The sequence below is a fragment of the Podarcis filfolensis genome (genome assembly GCF_964270895.1).
Source record: "Podarcis filfolensis genome assembly, chromosome: 6".
NCBI lineage: Eukaryota > Metazoa > Chordata > Lepidosauria > Squamata > Lacertidae > Podarcis > Podarcis filfolensis.
Window position 1 is genome coordinate 44655680 of NC_139609.1, and position 23530 is coordinate 44679209.

Below are 23530 nucleotides of genomic sequence, written 5' to 3' on the forward strand. Positions count from 1 at the left end.
CTGCTGGAGCTGGGGAAGTAGCGAGGCATCGTGACCACCAATCTGCCACACCCCTTGGTGCAATCCCATGGCCCAGTGCAATCCAAGTCATGTCTGCTCAGAAGTAATTCCTATTGAATTCAATGTAATTCATTCCCAACTAAGTGGCACCAGGATTACAGCCTTAGGCAGTGGTCCTCCTGCTGTTGATGGACTCCAACTCCCATCAGTCTCAGCCAATCACAGACAATGGCCTGGGATGATGGGCATTGTAATCCAACAACATCTGGAGTGCCACACGTTAGACCAGGGGTCAGCAAACTTTTTCAGCAGGGGGCCAGTCCACTGTCCCTCAGACCTTGGTGGGGGGGCTGGATTATATTTTTTTGAGGGGGTGCAAGAGTATCATGAGCTCCAGTGGCTGCTTACCTGTGTCTTGCGAGCGGCAGGGGCTGGTGGCGGTGGAGGGATGATGAGCGGCGCGTGAAAGGGCTCCGGAGAGGGGCTGGTTAAAATGGCAGCCACTCGAGCACTGTTGCTGCTGGCACCAACAAAGCCCAGCCCCCTTCCTCCTCTAGGCAGGGTGGGGAGAAGTCAGGAGGAGGGAGGGAGGAGGCACCGCCACTCCCGCCATGTGAGGGAGAGGGAAAGTATGTGTGCTGGCGATCCCTGCAGCGATCCCTGGACCATCCGCAGACCAGATCCAGAAGGCAATTGGGCCTGATCTGGCCCGCGAGCCTTAGTTTGCCTACCCATGGGTTAGACGCTGAGGGAAGTTACAATAAATTGTATTTCTAATCAGCTATCACAGCAGCCATTAAAATATACCCAAATCAAGAGGAAGGCCTGCCTATAAGGAGACTGGAACTGCCAGCAGTTCCCTATTTGGTAGGAAATAGAAAGGATAAACACGCTGGAAATTTAATATAGATTCATTTGAGGCATCTCAGCATTACTATTGGTTTTTTTCTTGTTTGTTTAATTCAGATTTGACTTTGTATCTATTTGAATTCCACCGTGGGTCTGGCAGTTGTATCTAACCTATAATGATTTTTGTTATGTCTGAAATATAAAGTTTCCTTTAATTCTCAGGTTTGAAAGTCAGAGAGTGACTCTAGATTTATATTGTTGGGAAATGGCAGTGCCTATGAAACTTGGTGAAGGTATTGAAGTCAATATATACCCCTGCCATGCTTATTGCATTGAGGGCAGGGCACTAAAACCTCAGCCCCACCAAATAAATGCTACCCATAACTTCAAGCCCATACCGCACAGTCTTCCCATTTTTTTCCTTTCAAATACCAGGGACAGGGTGGGGAAGGAAAGAGCCCCCTAGTTTCATTTCGCAAACCCCATTCCCAGCTGTGACTCTATGCCTTCCTCTCACCTGGCCACACTTCCCAAAGGACAAGCAGATGGCCCAGAACAGGAGACCCTGTGACTGGCACCAGAACCAGCAGTGTAGCCATAAGGGATCTGGTGCTCAGCATCGCTTCCTCCTGGCTGGTGTAGAGGTAGAGTTGTTGTAAATGGTATGTTCCACAGTCGTCGCTGCTGTGATTGTTGGAATGGAACAGTATGAGCGGGGCCTGACAGTTGAAAACAGTTGGAGCCTGCAGCTGTTATGGTTATGTTGTGCTTGGCTCAAAAGAAGTGATCAAGTCTCTCGTTAATATTTTCATTACCAGTTTACTGCTGCTACAGACCACCCTAAAGGGAGCAGCCTTTTCTAGAGCTTTTATCACACAGATCTATAGGGGAGCCTTTGCAACTCCCAAACACACTTGAATTCATCGGGCTGTAATAATCAGCGGGGACGCTGATAGGATGGGAAATCTCTATATGGAAATACAGAAGCAACTGCCTCACCTACAATGTATTATTCCTCTGTGTGAGTACCTGGGAATCTGTGAAGAGAATAAGGTGGCAGGGAAAGATGAATGGCATTGCTGCGACACAGTACCTCAGCAGTAAATACATTACTGGCCTAGAAGATCAGGGACTGCAGTTTATGGCTGCATTCCTAGTCCCACTTGCCTGGAAGTAAACCCTATCAAACTCAACAGGATTTATTTCTGAATAGGCATGGTTAGGGCTGCACTGTAAAATACAGCGTAGCCTACCTAGTAAGCCCACACTGGTAAGATATGGCAACAGTAATGTCTGCATCTAAGAAAAGCTTTCCTAATTAGGAGAGAATTTAAGATGGCTGAAAAGCTTGTGGTCCTGATTTTACAAAAGTATGGATTTCTGTTTGCCTGCTGAATCAGATTTAAGCAAGACGGAAACAATGAAAGCAGGAGTTAAAGCAGTTACCCCTCAAACTAGTTTAAAAAGCTATGTGGAAGTACAGCAATCCTGCCTAAATTAAGAACTTATTATCAAAGCGAAGATTGCCACAGAGGGATATGTCATATTGTTTAATGCTTCCAAGGGAATTAGAGGAAATGTTTTAAATTATCTGCTTTAAATTATCAAAATATTTAGTACAAAACACATACCTTATTTCAATTTTCATAGGGTTTCAAAGTCGTGTTATTCATAATATTATGAGTTTTTCTGAGGGAGGCTATATGCCTGAGGCCCCTTCTAATTCCTAGATCCAGCATGGATTCAATTCCTGGAATAGCCAGGCTAGCTTCACAAAAGAAGCGGCTCTGTGCTAGACAGCAAATGGGTGGGACCCTCTCCCTCAACTTGCTGGTAGTTAGAAAGACAAGAGCCAGAGTTAGAAGGTAGAAGCAAGGCTACAGGCTGGGCAGCTGGGAAATAGAACCATGCCTGATTTCTGCTGGACACTGAGGTTGTGGCTATGGGACAAAATATACCTCGGGGTGTTAATGCTGTGAACCCCTTCATCATAGGTTCAGGTTGTATATATGTGTAAATAAACCATATATCCTAAAGACACCACAGTCTCCACTGTCCCCCATTCCAAGGAAACACAAACTATGGGTAAGCACCTGGTCCCTCTTGAATCTCACACCGCTCAGAGATTGTGGTGGCATGCAAAAATATGTTAATGTTCCCTTACTTGCAAGAGGAATCACTCACTGATGAAGTTCTGCTGGAGAGATTCGGTATTGTCACTGGCTGGGAAAGAAACAGTGGAATATGTCCACAAAAGGAATGCTGGTGAGCTCCCATATAATGGCACAAGTTTCTGCTGATGCTGATTAAAGGACTCCTGAAATTATGAGCACCACCAAGAAAAAGAAAAAGAAAATCAAGGTGAGTCAGTGGTGAAGATTGCTGCTATCAAGGGGACCCTTAAAGAACTTGATATCAAAGGGTGGCAACCAGGCTTAAGTCCATCCAAAAAGGGTTGTGTGAAGTGAGGAAGCTCTAGATGTCAGCAGGATAACCCAGAATATACTTGCAGCCATTGTTTCTGGTTTAGGAGCAGGAAGCACTACCAGGAAGGATACCATTCAACCCAAGAAAGTTAAGCAGCTGCAGGCCAGCAAAATCACAATGTTACTCTTAGGAGACCCAGAATGTCCCATGCATGTCAAAGGTCTCAGGCACAAGCAGCATATAAGGTCAAACACACAAAACATCTACTTATTAAACAAAAGTGCAATTAATGTGAATATGGGAATAATGAGTTTGTATCAGTTCTTGTGTTTGTATGCTAAGTCATTGTCCATTTTATATTGAATTTGTTAGAGATAATTCATGGATAAATAGATATGGTGAGGTATAACTGGCAATAAAACTATAGAACACACACATGCCCCAATCCAGACTGGCAATTAAGGGATGGGCAGGTGAACCCTTTCCTCCAAGCTGTCTGCCTAACAAAAAGCTGCCTTCTCTCAAAGATGCCCCACAACCAAAACATATGACTGTGGCAATCTTGCTGGCTAATTCTCTGGCCTAACACACAACACCTGATCCACAGTGTAAACATTACAATTTGGACACCTGACCCAACAAGCAGGCTGTAAAAGAAAAAGCACAATTGGGCTCCATAGAGGGCGTTCACACTTGATGACTTTTTTATTTACTTAGGCTCAGACCTCCTGGGCCTTCCTAACATAACTCCAATTCACCCCACTTCATGGCAAATATCATCTTAAGAAGGATTTAAGCCCCCACCCCCCAGTGGTGCAGTTTTAATTCAGGCCTAGGCTTGCAGGAGCTGCTGTTTTTAATTTTATACCTTTTACATAAAAATTGCAATCATTGATTTCTTGTCATGTCCATTTTGGCCCATAATGGTCTCACTACCATGGAAGTTTGTTTGACAACTCAAGCCTCTTCACAGCTGATTTTAAAAGACTTGTGAGCATCTCCTCTGAGCTCCCAGAAGGAAAACATGATTGCTGATTTACTCCCAAGTAAATGTGAACAGGATTTCAGGAATTCAATTGCTGTTTGAATTGTAAAACTACTTGTACTTCGAAAAACCAGACATCTGAAAAGTTAATACAACTAAACTGTAGCAGCGTATCAAAAACCTTAAACAACACTCAGAGTCTGGTGTAAAGGAAAATTATTCATGCAGGAAAAATACCACCAACCCAACAGGAAACCCAATAGTCATTGAAGAAGAGCCAATACAAATACCCCCCAAAGTCCCAGCCACTCCAAGAGCAAGCCGTAATACACTGTGGCCCTGCCATATTGACATAGGCTATTTCCCCGGCAATTCCCTGGATTTCATAACAGTCTGGATTTTTAAAAAACGGATAATTCCTGTTCAGCTTTACAGAGGGCTGAACACTGCCATGAACAGTGGTGAGTAGTACCACTGACCAGTATAGGTATATGCAATATTATTTTCCACAGGTATATAAAAATATAAAGATTTTGTCTATATATCTTGCCATACTAGACCTGATGCAACATGACAAGGAGCCAAAAGGTTGACTAAGATTGATAAGCCAGACATAAACAAGGCTTCTAACTTATTAGTAATTAGAGGAACGAAATTACCATTGTATAGGTCTTCTGGGAAAGGCTTTAGTGAAAAATGTAATGTAAAGGAACTCAAATGCCTCTTAATTGTTAATAACTTTCACTTTTGTCCTCTAGAACTAATCGGCTTGTTTTCTGTTTGCAGAGTTCTCTCCATTTTTGTAGCTTTTCAGCCATTTGTCATCTCATTTAGGAACAGCAGTACATGGCTTCAAGAACCGGAGTTCAAATAACCCTAACCCTAACATAGTCTCATCGTACAGCTCAGCTACTTTAGTATTGAATATAATGTACAGTATCATTTCTGAAATAGTTTAAAAAAATATACCAGCTGCAGAGTGGTGATGATCTTAACTGACTTTTACCAGTAGCTTTTTATTGTCCACAAGGTGGTGCTCTGTCAAACAAGTAATAAAACAGAAGGGGATATGATCTTGGCTCTGGCTGTATCATGCTGTTCACTCTTCAGCCATAAAGGACTGTAATATTACAGACACACACAGAGAGACAGAGAGGTGAGAAATGAATAATATAACAATAATTTATTACACATAAACACATTGTAAAGAGCTATTGTTAGTGATTAAATATTATATGGAATTATGATATCATTTAGTTTGATTTCACACCCACCCTATCCCTTAGGCTTAAGATGACAAACATCAGTTTTAAAAACTACATTTGCAAAATGCATAAAACATGGAATTCAAACGCTTACAAACAGAAAGCTGAAATGGCTCTGCACTCATCATCACCGATCACTGCAATATGCATTTGGGGAAAATTCCTAGCCTAAGCTTTGGCATGTCACCAGATACAAAGTTCCAGGCTAGGGATCAGCTGCTAATAACATGTCTCTGTGGGCCCAAAACAATTCAAACTCAGGACAATTTCAAGAGGTCCATTCTCTGTTGAATATCAAGATTGCATATGGGAAGGTGCTTACTAGGTAGTATAGACACCAAGGCGTTCCAGTTTAGCACCTATCCAAATGGTGCCAAGTGTATGCCATTTTAGTCATACTTTTTAAAAATTATCATTTCATTATCACTCTTTTGCCTTAAATAAGTTGAAATATTTAAGCAATAGTGCTTAATTTTTTGTAAGTACTTTAGCACATATTTAAAAGCTAAATAAGAACAGTGTGTGTGCACACGCAAACACAGAGCCTTTCCAGTTAACACCATTTTATCAACACATGAATCCCCTCCCCCATTTTTACTGTTTCCTCCTTAATGTCAAGGGATGCAGATGGCACTGTGGGTTAAACCACAGAGCCTAGGACTTGCCGATCGGAACGTTGGCGGTTCGAATCCCCGTGACGGGGTGAGCTCCCGTTGCTCGGTCCCTGCTCCTGCCAACCTAGCAGTTCGAAAGCACGTCAAAGTGCAAGTAGATAAATAGGTACCGCTCCAGCGGGAAGGTAAACGGCGTTTCCGTGTGCTGCTCTGGTTTGCCAGAAGCGGCTTAGTCATGCTGGCCACATGACCCGGAAGCTGTACGCCGGCTCCCTCGGCCAATAAAGCGAGATGAGCGCCGCAACCCTAGAGTCGGTCACAACTGGACCTAATGGTCAGGGGTCCCTTTACCTTTACCTTTTACCTTAATGCCAAAGTATCAACGATTGCTCAGAAATTTAAAGAGCACTTCAAAAATTATTTTTTAAAATTGATCTGGAACAAATGGCTTGAAAAATGGAATACTCTGGTTAATTATTCCTTTTGCATCCACACAATTGTTTGACACCCTCTGTGGAATGTAGAAGAATGCACACAGAGAGAGAGAGAGAGAGAGAGAGAGAGAGAGAGAGAGAGCGCTATAACTCTCAATATGTGAAAAGAAAAGTGCAATTCTTCATGCAGCTTGCAGTGACAAAATAAGAATAGGCCAGGACTAAGTGCTGCCAGTTCTGGAAACAGTCTCTATGACTATAGAATGTGTTTTACATGTAACAATTTGGAAAAATAATAACTATTGGTGATAACTTACTTGTTTTATACTGCAGTATATTTCACAATAGTGAAGTTCCATGGCCAATGCTTACTGCAGCACAAAAACTTTAAAAAATATATGCATATTGCTAACAGGAAGGAATTTAGAGTTGTAGTGGCATCCTGTAGGATGTGTATATTTCATTTTGATACATGATGATTTACAGAGGGCTGTGCTTTCAGCTATACGTTCTAGTCATTGTGGTATTAGGATTACTGCGGCTACATCTAAATACAGGAAATAAGTACAAGTATATTGGTAGATATGATATCTATTTCCCCTTTTTAAAAACAAACTGTTTCAATGTCTACATATTACAATTAAAAGAAATGGATTATAATTTGCAAAAACAGGTCATCAGCAAAAAGAACAAAACAACACAAACAGGGAGTCAATATTATTGTAATATTAGCATTGATTTCCAGGCTGAGGGCAAACTACCATTTGCAATGGAAATGAATGACTATACCTCTGTTTTTAATTACAAATAGCAGTGGCAGGGGGGCAGGAGGAATTGGGACTAGCCTGTGAGGGGTCAGCCATTTTTTCTTTGTACTTGGAGCCTCTATATCTCAGGAGGAAAACACAAACCCCACATCAATTTCACTTAGTAGCTAATATCATAATATGCTAATGCTCAGAACTTATATAGAAGTCAAGGAGAAAGGTAAGAGTGCCAGCCTGCCGTCTAGGTACTGCCTCTTTAGTGGAATCATGGTCAGAATGTACTACATGTGTTAGCAGCATACAGTTCTTAAAGCAAATAGACTTCCAGGAGCCACCTTGGCTGAAGAAGTAAAAAGGCAGTAATTTCAGAGGCAGTAGCTGTTGGCACAGACTCAACTCTGGGATAATTTGGTCCTGTCAATACTGCCGTTTGTTTCCTGCCACCCTTACAAAAGGGGATTCCACTACAGCCATATTGTTATAGAGCTGTCATTTCAGTTCATCCCAGTCACTCAACGGTTCAGCAACCCAAAGGAGTCTGAGAATGAAACTGTAACACTGTAAATATGGACATGAATACCATGGATAGAAATATTCTTTGTGTGAAAACTAGGTCTCCGTAGATGCATACATTGTATCTTGAATTTCTGTTAAGGCCTATGGCTACTATGCAGATAAAACCCAACCAACTGTATTAATTACTGAAAAGATGAGAAGCAGTAGGAGGAATTAAACACCGTGCTCTTCCAACCACTTTGTCAGCACAAGCTCTCCTTCCTCCTCTATAGTGTTCTAGGGAGAGAGGGGAGGGTTGTTTTTTTTGGGGGGGGGTGCAGAATGCACAGAGGGAGGAAAAAGAAGAAAGTCCCAATGCACTATCAGGATTTGCTCTGCTGACTCCCACAAGCACACCTAGTTAGTTGAATCTGACCCAGTTACTCTACATTGCAAATTTGCTTAATTTTAATTTTTAAAAAAAAAAACACAAGAGTAGTATTCTAAGGCTACTAGTGTTAACAAATCAATGTAAATCATTGAAACCTAAATATTATTGTTTTGTCTATTCGCAGTAGAACCACTAGTTACTAATATGACACAAATGAGATAAACTTCACTCACACAGTGCCAAATAATCGATGCCAGTCAAATGACAAACTCTACTGACAACAGGTATTGTTAAGTGCATTGTTGCATATTTTATGCTGCTTGACTCATCTTAAAAAGTGGCATCTGATAAAACAGACAAGCCAACTCAGTGACTAGCTTGGGATACAGGCCCAAGCAGGCTATTGACTGATGGCTCTTGACAGTTTCTGGTGAAGTGGATCAGTTTGATGCTAGACTCATCGTGGATAATTCATACTCTTATCCATAGGCCTCTGAGAATTAAAAAAACTGAGCAAATAGGGTAGGAAGGAGACCATTTTCTCACACTGCTACATGGGAACAAGGCCTAGGGCACTCTGATGTAAATAAAAAGTACATAAGGGGAACTATGTTTTATACACATTGGGGGGTGCCCTGTCAGTTGGGGTGCAAAAGAGCCCCTTGTCTGAACTGCCAGTGGAGGTCAGATTGGACCTCTCTCTCTCTCTCTCTCTCTCTCTCTCTCTCTCTCTCTCTCTCTCTCTTCTTGTCAGTTAGTCAAGGCATTTCTTTTCTGGCAGGCTTTTGGCCTGCCATTTTCAATAGTGTTTAGTGGACTAGACTCCTGCCTGAGAAGTTTTTATCCTCAGCACTTGTCTCTCTTTATATTTTAGTAGTTTATTCTTTGGGGGTTTGTTTATTTGGTAATTTTAACAGCTTGTAAGATGCCCAACGGGTGTAAGATGGGACGCAGGTGGAGCTGTGGGTAAAACCTCAGCGCCTAGGACTTGCCGATCGCATGGTCGGCAGTTCGAATCCCCGCGGCGGAGTGCGCTCCCGTCGTTCGGTCCCAGCGCCTGCCAACCTAGCAGTTCGAAAGCACCCCCGGGTGCAAACCAGCGGGAAGGTAAATGGCGTTCCGTGTGCTGCGCTGACTCGCCAGATGCAGCTTGTCACGCTGGCCACGTGACCCAGAAGTGTCTGCGGACAGCGCTGGCTCCCGGCCTCTAGAGTGAGATGAGCGCACAACCCTAGAGTCTGTCAAGACTGGCCCGTACGGGCAGGAGTACCTTTACCTTTACCTTTAAGATGCCCAAAGTATTGCTCCTGCAAAAGGAGGGCAAGGTATAAATTATCAGTACTGGGCAGTATCCAACTATGCCCTGTCAGAGCAAGGATTTATGCTTAACGCCACAGAACTCTCTCTTCCTCCTCCTGCCCAGTGCCAGATTTATGTATGAGCTAAACAAGCTATAGTTTAGGGACCCACTCTCTTGGGGGCCCCCAAAAAATTTAAAGGAAAAACACCTAGGTGTACATAAAAAACAAATAAAATGGCTTTAGATACCTATTAGCTCCATAAATTACCATACAGCATACAGTATATTCAACACAAAAAACAACGACAATCTGTTGTTGACAAAGGACAGCTGGACATATAAAGGGTCCCATTACCTTCAGTAGCTTAGGGCCTCATCAAACCTAAATCCGGCCCTGCTCTCGCTCAAATGACCCACACTCTCCCCAAATCTGTTCTGAATGAAAGGGCTGAATGAAACTCAACCCCAAATAACAATTGTTGCTGTTATTATTTTCAGACCAAATGTTCAAGACAGCAGTTGAGATGCAACTTTAAAGGCAGTTGCTGGCTTTGTTTCTCTAGCACCTTCATTGTGTAAGTTATGTTTGTGAGGTTAGCTGTGAAACATCCCTCTGGGTTCATCTGCCTGCAGCTATCATAAAGCTTCTTCAGCCTTGACTCTCTTTGCATCAAAGATTGTATAGACGGACATAGCACTGATGTGTATGCTTCCTCTCACCAAAAATATTGAGGCCAAATGCAACTCTCTTAGATCTGCTCAACTGGTTTCATTTCAATAATGCTTTCTGTTTTTAAGTTACAAGGAAAACTGTCAGTAATCTGCTTTTTCACAATCTGCTCTTTTTTATTTCTTCACTTGAAAAGACAGTATTCTATAACAGTCTTTGTGTGTATGTCAGAAATATAGCTATTGCATGCCCTGGGGAAATATAAACAATCTGCCATATGGCTCATTATTGTTTTTGTCATTACTAGATTCCCAGTAGCATATTTCTTCATTTGACACAATTGCCAAACAGAACACAATTGTGTTATTGAGATTATACAATCCATGCAGACAGTGTGTGAAACCCTGATTCTTAGACTTTCCTCTAGCTTGTGTAGCTTTAGTGGTTTAATAAGCAACTACACTGGTGTCTCAGTTCAAGTACAAATAGGTTTTTTATGCTTCAAGGAAGGGGAAAGGGCATATTGTATACAGCACTTGCTATTTTAACCTCCAGAGTATTTTTTTTTTTAAATTGGCATTGTATAGGGTTTTTTTAAAAAATAGAGAATATGGCTCAAAGGTTAATAATGAGTACATACTCTATGCAAATAAAAGCACGTAATATAAAATATATTGGGTTACTGTATTAGAAAAGCAATATATTTCTGAAGTAATGTACTCTTAACAAAGGCCACCAAGTTACAGTAACTCTTTTTCTCTTGTTAAACTAAGTAACAAAAAACTTCTAGATGGCTTTTCTGGCAAAATTATATTCAATGTGACATGCAAACAATTGCTATCACTAAAATAATAACTATTAATTAACCAATGTAATCACTAAGGCCACGATCCGGCACACACTAGCATTTAACCAAACAGGTTCGAACAAAATACAAAATGTCCTTTCTCTTTTTTTTTTTTTTTTTATAATATATTTATTGAAGTTTTCAAATAAAGCATATATTAGATAAGCACCACTTATCATTGTCCATTTAACATCTCTCAATTGTTACATGGGACTCCCCCACACCTCCCGCATACACTTACATCATTATTAAATTAATTTCAAACAAATTATCATTTAACTCATCTTAATTAATAATCTTAATTTGGTTTGACATATAATTCAGCCTTAAATCTAATTTAATGGTAGACAATTGTCTGCACTGGCATCCAATTCAGCACTCAGCCAAATTACAATATTTTTGTAAATAAATCTTAAATTTCCTCCAGTCTTCTTCCATCCTTTCTTCTCCCTGGTCTCGAATTCTGCCGGTCATCTCGGCTAATTGCATATAGTCCATCAGTTGCATCTGCCATTCTTCCACAGTGGGTAGCTCCTGAGTTTTCCAATTCTTGGCAATTAATATTCTTGCTGCTGTTGTTGCGTACAAAAAGAATGTTCTGTCCTTTTTTAACACACTCTGGCCGACAATACCCAGGAGAAAGGCCTCTGATTTCTTAGTAAAGGTGTATTTAAACACCTTTTTTAATTCATTATATATCTTCTCCCAAAAGGCCTTCACTCTAGGGCAGGTCCACCAGAGGTGAAAAAATGTTCCTTCATTTTCCTTACATTTCCAACATTTGCTATCAGACGAATGGTATATTTTAGCCAGTTTAACAGGGGTCATGTACCATCTATACATCATTTTCATCACATTTTCCTTCAACGCATTACATGCAGTGAAGTTCAGCCCAGAGGTCCACAACCTTTCCCAATCTTCACAAAATGTCCTTTCTCATTTTGTGCTATTTTATTCCTTTTCTGTTTTTTACAGTGGAATAAATATAGTTGTTCTATATTATAAAACAGCAGCAACGTCACACTAAATATTTTAGAGATGGTCAAATGAGTTTTATCTAAAAGTTTCCAAAGTGACTCATGCTGATATTTAGCAGTTATTGGAATTTCTTTTACTATTCAGTTCTTTGTGGAGGAATGACCAACTGTTCTGCATACATAAAAAAGGATTTTGCACAAAAAGGCAAATGAAAATGATAAATGGGTATACAATTGCACATAGTGCTGAGAAAGTGGAAAAAGAGTTTATATTCTCCCCTCATAATGGTAGAACCCAGAATCATCCCATGAGGCTGGACAGTAAGAAACTCAGGACAGTCAGAAGGAAATAATTCTTCTCACATTGCACAGAATCCACTTACACAAAGTGTAGTAATGAAAACCAACTTGGTTGGCTTTACTAGGGGACTAGACAAATTCATAGAGGATTAGGCTATCAATAACTACTGGTCATAAGGGCTACATCAGTGGCAGCACATGTGATGCAATGGAGCCACCCTCCCAAAACCAGCATGAACAGCTGCTTACTCAAACAGGGAAAAGTGGTGGTGAGGTTGGACCTGCACAGTTGCACCAGAGAGGGTGCCACTGCCCAATCCAGCATTGCCACAGGTGCACCTGTGTAGCCCTCACCTGGCTGCCCCACAGCACATCCAGGTAAGCTGCAGTGCTGCCATGTTTGAAGCATGAGCCTGCCACATCACAAACATCACTACTGGTTTATATATCACCCATTAACAGAGGCAGTACACATCTGAATACCAGTTGCTGGTTGGGGAACATGAGCAAGTGACTGCTATTCTGCCCATGTCCTGCTTGTGGTCTTCCCAGAGGCATCTATTTGGCCTCTTGGAATATGAACTAGGTAGGCCATTGGTCTGTTCCAGCATAGTTTTCTTACGTTATTAATTGATTTGAGATGTTTGTTTTGTTCTAGCCTGCATTTATCTGAAAAGCATTTTTTTCAAAGTGGCATACTCTTAAAAAAAATAAAATCAATACGATGCAGATTGCTGTAGGAACACATTAAAGTTTATGTGACAAGTGTTCTGTTAATTGACAGTAACCAAGCATAAAAAAATGAATCTTACAAAGCACTGGGGGTGTTTGCATTATGAGTGTATGTAGATCCAAAGCATATACTGTGTATTCTCTTGTTTTCTCTCACTATTACATACCGGCAGCAAAACAGGGAATAACATAGCTGTGAGCGGAATCATTTTAACTTGAAATGACTTATCTCCAACAGCTAGGCTCTGTTCCCACCCCCCACCCCATATTGATTTTAACAAAAGAAAGAAAATGCACATAATATAAATAAATAAAAAAAAACTAAAAGAAAATTTAATTCCTTTTCTTTCTAAAAAAGACAAATAGTACCTTGAGCAGATATGAAGCTCCCACAGCAGTGTTGTTGTGAGGATGAAATAGGGAGGAGGAGAACCATGAACACCACCTTTAGATGGTATATGAATGTAATAATAAATAAATATTATGAGAGGGAATGTCTAGGAAAGCACACACTTGTCTTTAGAGAAGATTGTCCTTTAAAAAGAAATCCAAATGTGTTTTCATATTGGCCAGCAATATAGATGTGCAAAAGTGAGAAAGGATGTGAAATACGATGTAGTAATCTCCCAGACCTTTGGTCACAGTGATGAAAACTAGAGGAAAAGATATATATATATATATATATATATATATATATATATATATATGTATATATGCACAATGAATATACTCTTTTCAAACTGCAAAGCAAAGAGCTATGGAAAGCCCACTTATCAATGGTACTTAGCTGTGGGGAGGGAATAATAAAGAGCTGGTCTGCGCTGCATTTTTTCCTGAGATTTCACCACATATTGGGGTCATGAGTCAGAAATGCACAGCACCACATGAAATTGTTGGCAAACAGAACTCATGGCAATGCACTCTGATGACAAGGGTACCTTGGGCAACCCTGTAACGCTGCTTCAGTCAGCCGACACTCTGCTGTGCTTCCAGGGTTGTGTGAACTGACCTTTAGTTCCATATACATGCCATTTAGGCCTGGGTGCCAAAGAATCTTTATGATTGTTTTTCTTTCTTTTTTTAGATGTAATGCAAACATTAACACCTGCATGGCTCAAGTTAGGTTTCTCTAACCATAGTTGAGCAGCTAAATGAAAGCCTGATTCTTTACTGTGTTTTTTTCACAGACACCTTCTGTGGCATTTATAAGAGGAAATCTCTTCATAACAATCCCATGAGCTGCGTCATGGGCACAGCAGTTCACAGGACCAGGAACGAAGATCCTGGCTCTGATGCTATGACAACACAACTGGTGTCTTTTTCCTCCTATTTGGGGTGGAATGGGCCTTCCTGGCCAATCTGAGCTAGTGAAATCCTGGGCTTTTCTGGGTTGACAAATTTGGTTACCTGACAAATAGCAGCAGAGCCAAATAGTATTGGATTTGTCGATGAAACTGTGGAAGCTGCTTTTTTCAATGCTGTGGTTACAACAACCTTTTCAGATTTCATTCCTTGCTCAATAAAGCGTCAATCTGTAATGAAATAATGAAAGAAAATCCACTTTAAATGATAAGGAAATCGGCAGCAACAATTTGTAAAGCATGTTATAACTGTTTGCTATCGTTCTTCTGGAGTACACATTTAGTAAATTACTGGAACATATTGTTAGATGAGTTATATATATTGGGTGATATTTTACTAAATATTTTCAGACAAAACAATTTTTTCAAAAAATATTTATAGCCACCTTTCCTTTTGCTCTCTTATTTTATCATCAGAGGAACCCTGTAAGGTCAGCTAGTGAAGTTCATGCCTGGGATTTGAACCAGAACAGATCCAGGGAAATCAATTTTTTTAAGCAAGTCAGTGATCCCATGACATGACCAGATACCACCACCCTTTGTAAAATGCAATCTTTAACTGGGAGCAAGTTGAGTGTGGCTTCTCTAGAGGCCATAAAGAAATTAATGAGGGTGATAGAATGGACTCAACAGTATACAAACATGGCTGCCAATATGCCTTCATTCAGTTTTAATATGTCCATTCAGTTTAGTTACTAGTTGCTACTATAGAGCAGAACAATCCTTACAGGCATTGTATAAATCAAAAAACAAACAGAACTAAACACCCAGAGGTCTGTATAGGCCAGGGGTCGGCAACCAGCGGCTCCGGAGCCGCATGTGGCTCTTTTACACCTTTGCTGCGGCTCTGGGGCGGATACTAGCGAGGGGAGGAGGCGCATTGTGCACCCCGACACTCCCCACTGTGGTGGACGCTGTACTGGCTGTGACGTCACATGGGGGCGGTGCGTGTGTTAGTCACGCACCGTTCCGACGTCACCTTCCCGCCCGCTACATTGTAAGGGGCATGTACACTGGTCACTGCATTGAAAGGGGGCATGTACGCTGGCCACTGTTTTGAAGGGGAGTGAAGAAGACACACACAAAAAAAGGTAACTTGTTAATTTAACGTTTATTTCTATGAGGAGGAGTAATTCTGAGGGGTCAAACAAAGAAATAATAAAAAAGTGACAAAAAAGTTATTTTTATAATGACGAGTTTTGCGGCTCCTAGTTTTTTTTTCTTCAGAAACGGGTCCAAGTGGCTCTTTTTGTCTTAAAGGTTGCAGACCCCTGGTATAGGCTTATATACGTTTTCTTCTTAACCAGATATCAGTAATCCAGAATGACAGAATGTTGGCTCCTGCCACTTCTCTCATCCCCACAGTCTTGCTCCACCATCCCTATTTTCTGTTATGGTGGTATGAAAAATTAGAGTGCAATTGGCATTAAACAAATTACGGTAGTTAATTTTTAGTTAATACAAGAGACAGACAATATTTCACCAAATACATAGGTCTATTACAAATAAAAGCTAATGAGGCATTGAGGTTCATCCAATTACTTGATATTTTTCACATTCAAGGCCACAATCTTGCCTGGAAGTAAGCTCCAATGAAACCAGTGGGACTTGCTTCTGAGTAAACATAACGGACAAGACTCACGGTTTAACTGTCTTTCAAGGAACCAAAAACGATGGCCATAATCAAAAACATCTTCAGAAATGAGCAGCTTCTTACCCTGTACTGCTGAAAACAAAAGCTCTGTTTGATATTTATGAAGATTCTCACACAGAGATGGAGCTGATGAAGCCATTTAAACAGCAACAGTGAACCTCTCCTCTCAACCTTACAGGAAGTTGGGTTTTCAGAATTATCGAGGTTGCATATTGCAACTCTGCATATGTATATCATTGCTTTTCGAAGCACAGCATTTCTTAGCACTGCTTTGAGAGGCAAAGGTTCAAGAATTCGTTTTCTAAAACGTTTGAATGTTTTCTTCTTTCCTTTTTTTGTCACAGTAAACACTTTCAGGGATTTCTACTTTGAACAAAAAAAGTTTTGTTCCTCTGTTATCTTGACATTGCACATTTCTTTATTATGCAGTAGCTAATAACTGCAAATCCTGTGTGTAAAAAAAGAATAGGCTACTTTCAATCTGTGGAAAGTTTGACCTCAAGGGCATAGAAACTGTTGACTCATTGTTTTTACTGCATATACTATTAGCCCTTTGTCACATTCTGAGAATGACATCATCTTCATCGCAGTTAGTAGCAGGTACTGGGTAAATTAAGAGCCCTCTGCTTTGCCAGGTTTTTTTTTAAAGGGTATACTTCTCAAATTAACAGTATATTTCTAGTTCCACCACTTTAGGCTATTATTTCTGACTAATCACATGTAGGAAAAGCTTGTAATCAGAATAGGAGTTGCTCAGAGTTTTCACCCTCCCCCACTGCGCATTCTGTTGCAAAGATCTAGACTTCTAGGCATGTTGCCAGGGAGAGCAAGGACTGAAGGATGAGTGCAATTGTCAGCACTTGCCTCTGCAAAAGAGGGTGGGATTTGAGAGAGGAGAGGGTGGGATCTGGTGCAGAGGGGACTAGGTCTGTACCCTCTTCATGGCTGAGCAGCAGCAGCAGCAGCACACCCTGAGCTCCTCCCAGAATCTGTTTACTTGAAGCACAAATGCTTTCCAAATTCTTGCTGGTCTCTGCATTAAAATGTAGGCAGAATCAAAAGTGGGAGACTTTCTCAAACAATGCACATGCTATGTCATATAGCAACTTGACAGCAGTGGAAATATACTGCATTCCAAAGGCCCAAAACTTGAAAAGACTATGGACAGTGCCTTAGAGCCTTGTTTTACCCTTAATTTAACATGTCGTCCAAAAATTACATTAAAGAATGTTATTTCAGGTTGCCTGGTCAAAAAGCGAGTCAAAATAGGAAATGCCAATTTTATGGTTACCCATAAAAGACTTACTTTCTCTTGCTGGTGAAGATTTAACGTGAGTGAAGCTTGGGAACTCTGTGACAAATAGCCTGCTTAAAACTAAAAGTCAATCTAGAGTGCCAAATCTAAAAATCATAGTGAGACTGGTGCTAAGTTGCCATTTATGCAGAGACATTTTTTCGTGGAAGGAGCCTTTGAAGATCTTAAACTTGAGTTGCAATTCCACCAACATATTTTGCTTTATTCTAATACTTAATTCAATGATGACTCTTAACAGCTGAGGCTATTAGCAGCACTTTGGCAACTTTTAAGTTTTTCTGGCATAATCCCAAAATAATGGTATAGTTTGAGATTTCTGGTCTAAAAGGCTTTTAAATAATTTTGCACAGGTTTTGTGTCCCACTTCTGTCAAAGGAAAAACAGTGCTCTGGTCCAATAATCTAATTATACAATGACAAGATTTGGAAAGGGCCTAAATAAGCAGCTTCTTTATCATTATTATTTTTAAGCAGGAGATTTGCTAAACAGAGGTTAACTGAAAATATGTGTGAGAGCATGTGCATAAGTTACTGAGGCAATTGTGTTCCCTTAGCTGTAAACTGAATAATATACCAGAATGGGGGGGGGGGAACTGCACTCATTTTAAAATATAATGTTGCTTCCTCTTTCCTGAGCACTGAGACATACTGGGCAGCCTTACTAGAGTCAGTTTCCTTCAAAAGAGACAGAGCAAAAATCTTACAGTATATTTAAAATGGTTTATTTACAGATTTGCAAGTAAGTAAGGTATGATGAAAAGAAAGCAGTAAGCACAATATTCATAAGGCAGAAGACAATCACATCTCAACTACTGGCTTACATCGCCTGTAACTGCATCCTTTTTAACCTGCCAAAATGGAAGAAAGTATTCTAACTTCAAGAAAGGTAACTTGAAGTGCTTTGCACCACACAGGACTGTTAAGAGCATCAGGTGGAAGTTCTGTTTGCAACATCCTTGTCTTGGCCACAATACCATTTAAGGAAAGTTCTTAATAAGTGAATGCTCCTTGGAGTTAACATCTGTGCATGGGCGGGGCGACTTTTGGTATAAAACTAAAATACTAAGATTTAAGCATCACTCCCTTTCTCTCATAGACATCATCTGAAACACAGTAAATTAGTCTCTGAATGCAATTAATAATATCAACATGATAATAATTCCTTTCTCCTTTTCTTTTTACTGCATTAAATTTCTGTCCCAAACTTTCAGCACACAAGATGCTTAACTATAAAAATATCCTGAAGAGCAAGAAACAGCAGAAACAATATAAATAAAAACCTGATAGGACAGAACTAGTAAAAAAAAAAAAAAACTTTCACTGTGACTTAAAAGGTCTAAAAGGCTTGGGAGAATGAAAATATATTTGCCCAGCACAATAAAGACAAAAAGTAGGCCCTAGGCAAGAGCTCGAACTTTCTAAAGGCATGGTGCTGCAACTGAAAAGGCCCTTTCCCCAATCCTCATGCAAAGTATCTCAAAAACTGGAAGCACCTGCAAGAGAGCCTCAAATGACAGTCACAGAGATTAGCACATGGTTTGGGGTTTGACCAAAAACAGTCTGGGCTGCCTTTCTAATCAAGCAATACAGTGATCTCTTTTGCTCAACTAGCTGTTGCTTTGACATGAGAATCCAAAGCTAAATAATGTATGATTGTTACACAATAGGGTGTTATCCTGACCCAAATGCAGATATGTTTGTTTGCAAAATGGCATTGTATGCAGCTAGAACTATACAGGAGGAAAAACATGCAGGAACAGGCTTCTAAATCAAGGGACAGATGAGGATGCTTATCATAGTCTATCAGGTGCTCTAGAGGGTGCCAGAATGTACCGAATGAGGTTCACTGCCCCATTTGTGCAGGCAGGGGTTACGACGAGGAAGGCAGAAAGTTCCGCAGCAGCCCCCATGTTTTTCAGGCCACATGTGTTTCTCGATAGCAGCTGTGTTCTGTTTATTATCAACTGTACTATGAGGTACAATATGTGATATTTAAAATGCACTGCTTTTTGTAATTTAATAATGAACAAATACAAGAAGGGGCCATTGAAACTTGCTGTGGCTCTCCTCACTCCTGTACTCTAACCCTGTTTAGGGAAGCTTTTAATGTTTGATGTTTTATTGTATTTTTAATATTTTGTTGTAAGCTGCCCAGAGTGGCTGGGGAAACCCAGCCAAATGGGTGGGGTATAAATAAATTATTATTATTATTATTATTATTATTATTATTATTATTATTATTAACAACCCTCTCCTTACCCCCCCCAAACCCACTGGCAATACTATTCCAGAGTGTTTTTCCACATACACTGGGCACTTCTTTGTGTACATTTGGCTACTTGTAAATCACATAATTAACAATACATGCACAACTATAGAACAGGACTGTTTACATTTTCTTTTCTCTGTATCTCTCTCCGTGAGGGTCCATTTATGTGCATGTGGTATACAAAGAGAGTAATACTGCCTTCATCTGATGAAGTGATTTCTTGTCCGTGAAAGCTTATGGTACAATAAACGTTGGTGTTTAAGGTGCCCTAAGATTATTTTTTTGTCTCGTAGACTAACATAGTAGTACAGAACTATATCTGCTCCCGTGAATGGCATCAGTTATAGAATCACAGAGTTGTAGCGTTGGAAAATACCATGAGGGTCATCTAGTCTAACCCCTTACAATGCAGGAATCTTTTGCCCAACGTGGATCTCAAACCCAGGACCCTGAAATTTAGACTCTCTTGCTCTACCAACTGAGCTATAGGTGACTTAATTCTCATTCAAATTGTGAACATATAACTATATTCCAAAATGGGCTGGGCATATTATATCTTATGACAACACCATTCCCCCTCTAGGGAAGACCTATGAACATACTATGGTAAAAGCTACTACTCTTTGTCTCTAGCCACAAAGGGAGACATATTAAAGTAAATAAGATAGTACCTAATGTACTCAAAACACCATTGTTGATTTCTAATACCTGATTCCATACACAAATAGGAGGTAAGTACCACTTATTTTAATGGAACTTGCTTCTAAAAGCAAACATGCTTAGAGCTATAACCTAAATTAGAAATATCATAGCTCGTCCCCCCTCACCTAAAAAAATACTGTTTACCTTAATCCATGTTGTAATCAATATTATCAAATGATAAAGGCAGGCTTCAAAATGCATTACACTACACTTAAAAGAGGATAGGAATCTGGATCTCAAATAGGTGCTTTACCCCCCTTTTGCAGCTTTGTTTGCCAGGAGACAGCTATGAACAAGTAGAACTGAGAACCTCACCAAGTGGAAATTCTATTAAACTGTTTTTATTATTATTAAATTGGGCTTTTGCTGACCAACTTTCTTTTTCTTATTGGAAGACCTGTTTAAGAATGGACTGTATGGGATACTGAGGAAATTTTAATTAATAGACCAATAGTTCTGCTTTTCCTCCCTTAACCACTGGAAACTTTTCAAACATCATGCATTCCTTGTTCAGCAGCAACCCAAAATAAAAATAACAACTGATATTTGAATAGACAGTACTGCCAAGATGCAGTCTCTATTATAATCCTGGATATAAGATGTCACCATGCAAAACGGATGCAGGATCACCTTTGTACTAGCACACATGCAGGAGAAAATGCCCTTGCCAAGGACATAAATAGGGCCCAAATGCCATGTATTTCATTTAGTATGAAACTGAACAGGAAACTTAAAATTCAAGGCCTGAAATGGTGTTTCCTACTTAAAGCTCCAGGAAAATGGCTGTTACTTGAATATAACTGTTTTTGCTCTGAGTTTCAGAAACAGGGAATAAGAAAATTTGAATTACATGTTACACTATATTGTTGTCTAAACTCTGAAAAGAATTCCACTGCAAGGTTGTGAAGCTTATCATCTTAAAGGCAACTGTAGAGTTCTTCAAATGTCAGCTGCTGCAGCACTGCAGTAAAACTAAATATTTCCTTAACGCAAGTCAGCACACTCCAGTATTGACCTTTAATACCAACCTTTCTCCTCCCATGCCTTGAATCCGTTAGCTGAAAATCCTTATGGTTATAAAACACTTAATTCTGAAGATTGGATTGTATCTGCATCTCCCCCAGGGCTTATGTTACATAAATGATTACTACCTTTATTGAACTATAGTGTAGTAAATAAGAAAAGAACATCGATGCTGTGCTGAATAAACCCCTAAATCTGTTACTTAAGAAGTAGCAAAAATCGGAACCCCAGAATACTGACTCTTCAATGAAAATGAAATTTAACTAGGAGCACTGAATTAATCAACTGAGCTTTCAGCTTACTTCTCAGTTGCAATGCCGTTGAGAGGATAGGCTGAAGAGAATAGGTACACTCTCTTCCCAACAGTTTATAGTCATTGTGCTTTGAATATTTCCGCCAGATGTAACATTATGTCAGTTGGTGCCTTAAAAAGAATAGGCACTATCCTCTGGTGTTAATCTGTTTTTTTTTAGATTTTTTTTGGGAAAGCTCAAGTCCCAAAGCCATTAAGGGGTATGGAAATGTGCATGTTTAATAATGTCCCGCTTCTTAACACTGTTTCTCACTTTAAAAGGTGATGCAACAATGAAAGCTTACTTAGAGTGATATTTGCCAGTCAAAACATAAAACTACATTGGCTACATCCAGGTAATTCAAAGGTGCAAAAGCGTTGGAATCTTATTTGTGGTTGCTTTCTAAAAATGGTTTGGCATGAGATCCCACAGATTTTTAACCACCTCCATTCCTTTCAGCACCCCATTTGGCTCTTATCACTTGGGCATCGTCTTCTCGGTATGGTGACAATGACAAGTGAGCATATTTCATCTGGAATTTGAACTGAGAGGGTTCCCCGCTGTTCATTAACTTGGCACTAATGCTGGGAGCAGAATTTGACATAAGCAAGTTAACCTGACTTCCAGGGATGGCTGCTGTTTCATAGGCATGTTATATTATGATTTGATGACATCATATTTCACATGTCAAATCAATATTAACGATTGTAGGTCAATTTTATTTTTATTATTATTATTATCTGTAAAGCCAGAGTAACTTTAAAATAACCAAAATCAGAAGAATACCTCATTTGCCGCAAACCTGAAGACAACGCTGCTTCCTTTCTCTCTCCACGGGATGAACCCGCCTCGAGCAAGGAGAGGCTGCTGCCGCCGCCGCCTGGCATCTCTCATAGTTGGCTTTGGCTTTCCCAGGAGGAAGAGGAGCAACTCCCGCTTCCCAGAAGTGCGCAAATGCACGCCGCCTACTCCACGGCATCTTCACTGAAGGAAAACGGCGGAGGGATGGAGTTTCTTCTCCAGAGTTTCCGGCGTCTTTGGCTTGGCTTGGCGCGGAGCGAGGGCGGGAGGGGAATAACAACCTCTCGCCCGATCCTGCGTGGCAGCAGGTTGTTGAGGCGACCTGGGAGCTCCTCGCAGCCAGGTGGGCCAGGCCAGAGGCGAGGCAAGGCGCGCGGCCTCTCTCCCTCGGGGGTCTCTCCTGCCTCGAAGAAGGGGCTGCAGCTAGCTCACGCCGGGCAAGGGGCGGAGGGGAAAGTCCCGCACACACCAGAAGGGCGAAGCCCGCGGAGGAAAGGCCGGCAAAGCCCGCGGAGGAAACCCAATAAATAAAATCGGCGAAGGCGCGGAAATTTAAAAATGTTTGGACAGGAAGAGCAGGGGAAAAGAAACCGTCAAGGGGAGGGACGGGGGGAAAGTAACGGTCCAGAGGCTGCCTCTTCTCCTCCCCTTCGGACGCTCGGCTTCTGGACACGGGTCGCGGGTGGGCCCCGTCTTCTGCCCTCGCGCCACCGGCCACACGACCACCGCCCGCCGCCGGCAGATTCGCTCCAGGAGGCGCGAGAGGAGGGAAGGAGGCGCGCGGCGGCGGGCGCGTAGGCCATGTGAACACCGACATTTTGAGCGCCTTGCCTCTGGGCCAGAGCGGCTCTTGGGGAAAGAAGCCGGCCTGCCATGATGGGGTGGGATCCTGCCCCCCACCCGCTTACAAAAAAAAACAAACAAACGGATTTATTAAGCGGGATGCAGGTTTCAGGAGCGCCATAGGCGGACAACTGTTGGCTGTTATTCCTGCGCCATACCTGGGACGAGGAGCAGCCTGGTGGAACCGCTGAAATTACGCACGTCTCCTTTGCGGGCG

General features: G+C 41.0%; 1 protein-coding gene and 1 long non-coding RNA gene across 8 annotated transcripts in view; one reads left to right on the forward strand and one right to left on the reverse strand.

Annotated features, from left to right (window-relative positions):
• Positions 1-23518, reverse strand: part of LOC310765058 (uncharacterized protein) — a 35572-nt gene extending 12054 nt beyond the window's left edge. The window contains exons 1-2 of one of the 7 annotated variants that reach the window (XM_083619560.1): positions 22456-23053; positions 14461-14585 (exon numbers count right to left, since the gene is read on the reverse strand). Coding sequence is in view for 2 of the 7 variants with exons in the window: in XM_083619554.1 (XP_083475680.1) it covers positions 1367-1469 (103 nt within the window). In the remaining 5 variants the exon portion in view is untranslated. Of the gene's footprint in view, positions 1-1366; positions 1869-2480; positions 2769-14460; positions 14742-22455 lie in introns of those variants that run through there. The other 6 variants (XM_083619556.1, XM_083619558.1, XM_083619555.1 and 3 more) reach the window with 6 other exon arrangements.
• Positions 1795-14461, forward strand: LOC310765079. Its single transcript, XR_014549422.1, has 3 exons — positions 1795-1870; positions 3439-4722; positions 14241-14461. It is a non-coding gene; the product is annotated as an uncharacterized lncRNA (long non-coding RNA).
• Positions 23519-23530: the final 12 nt, after the last annotated feature.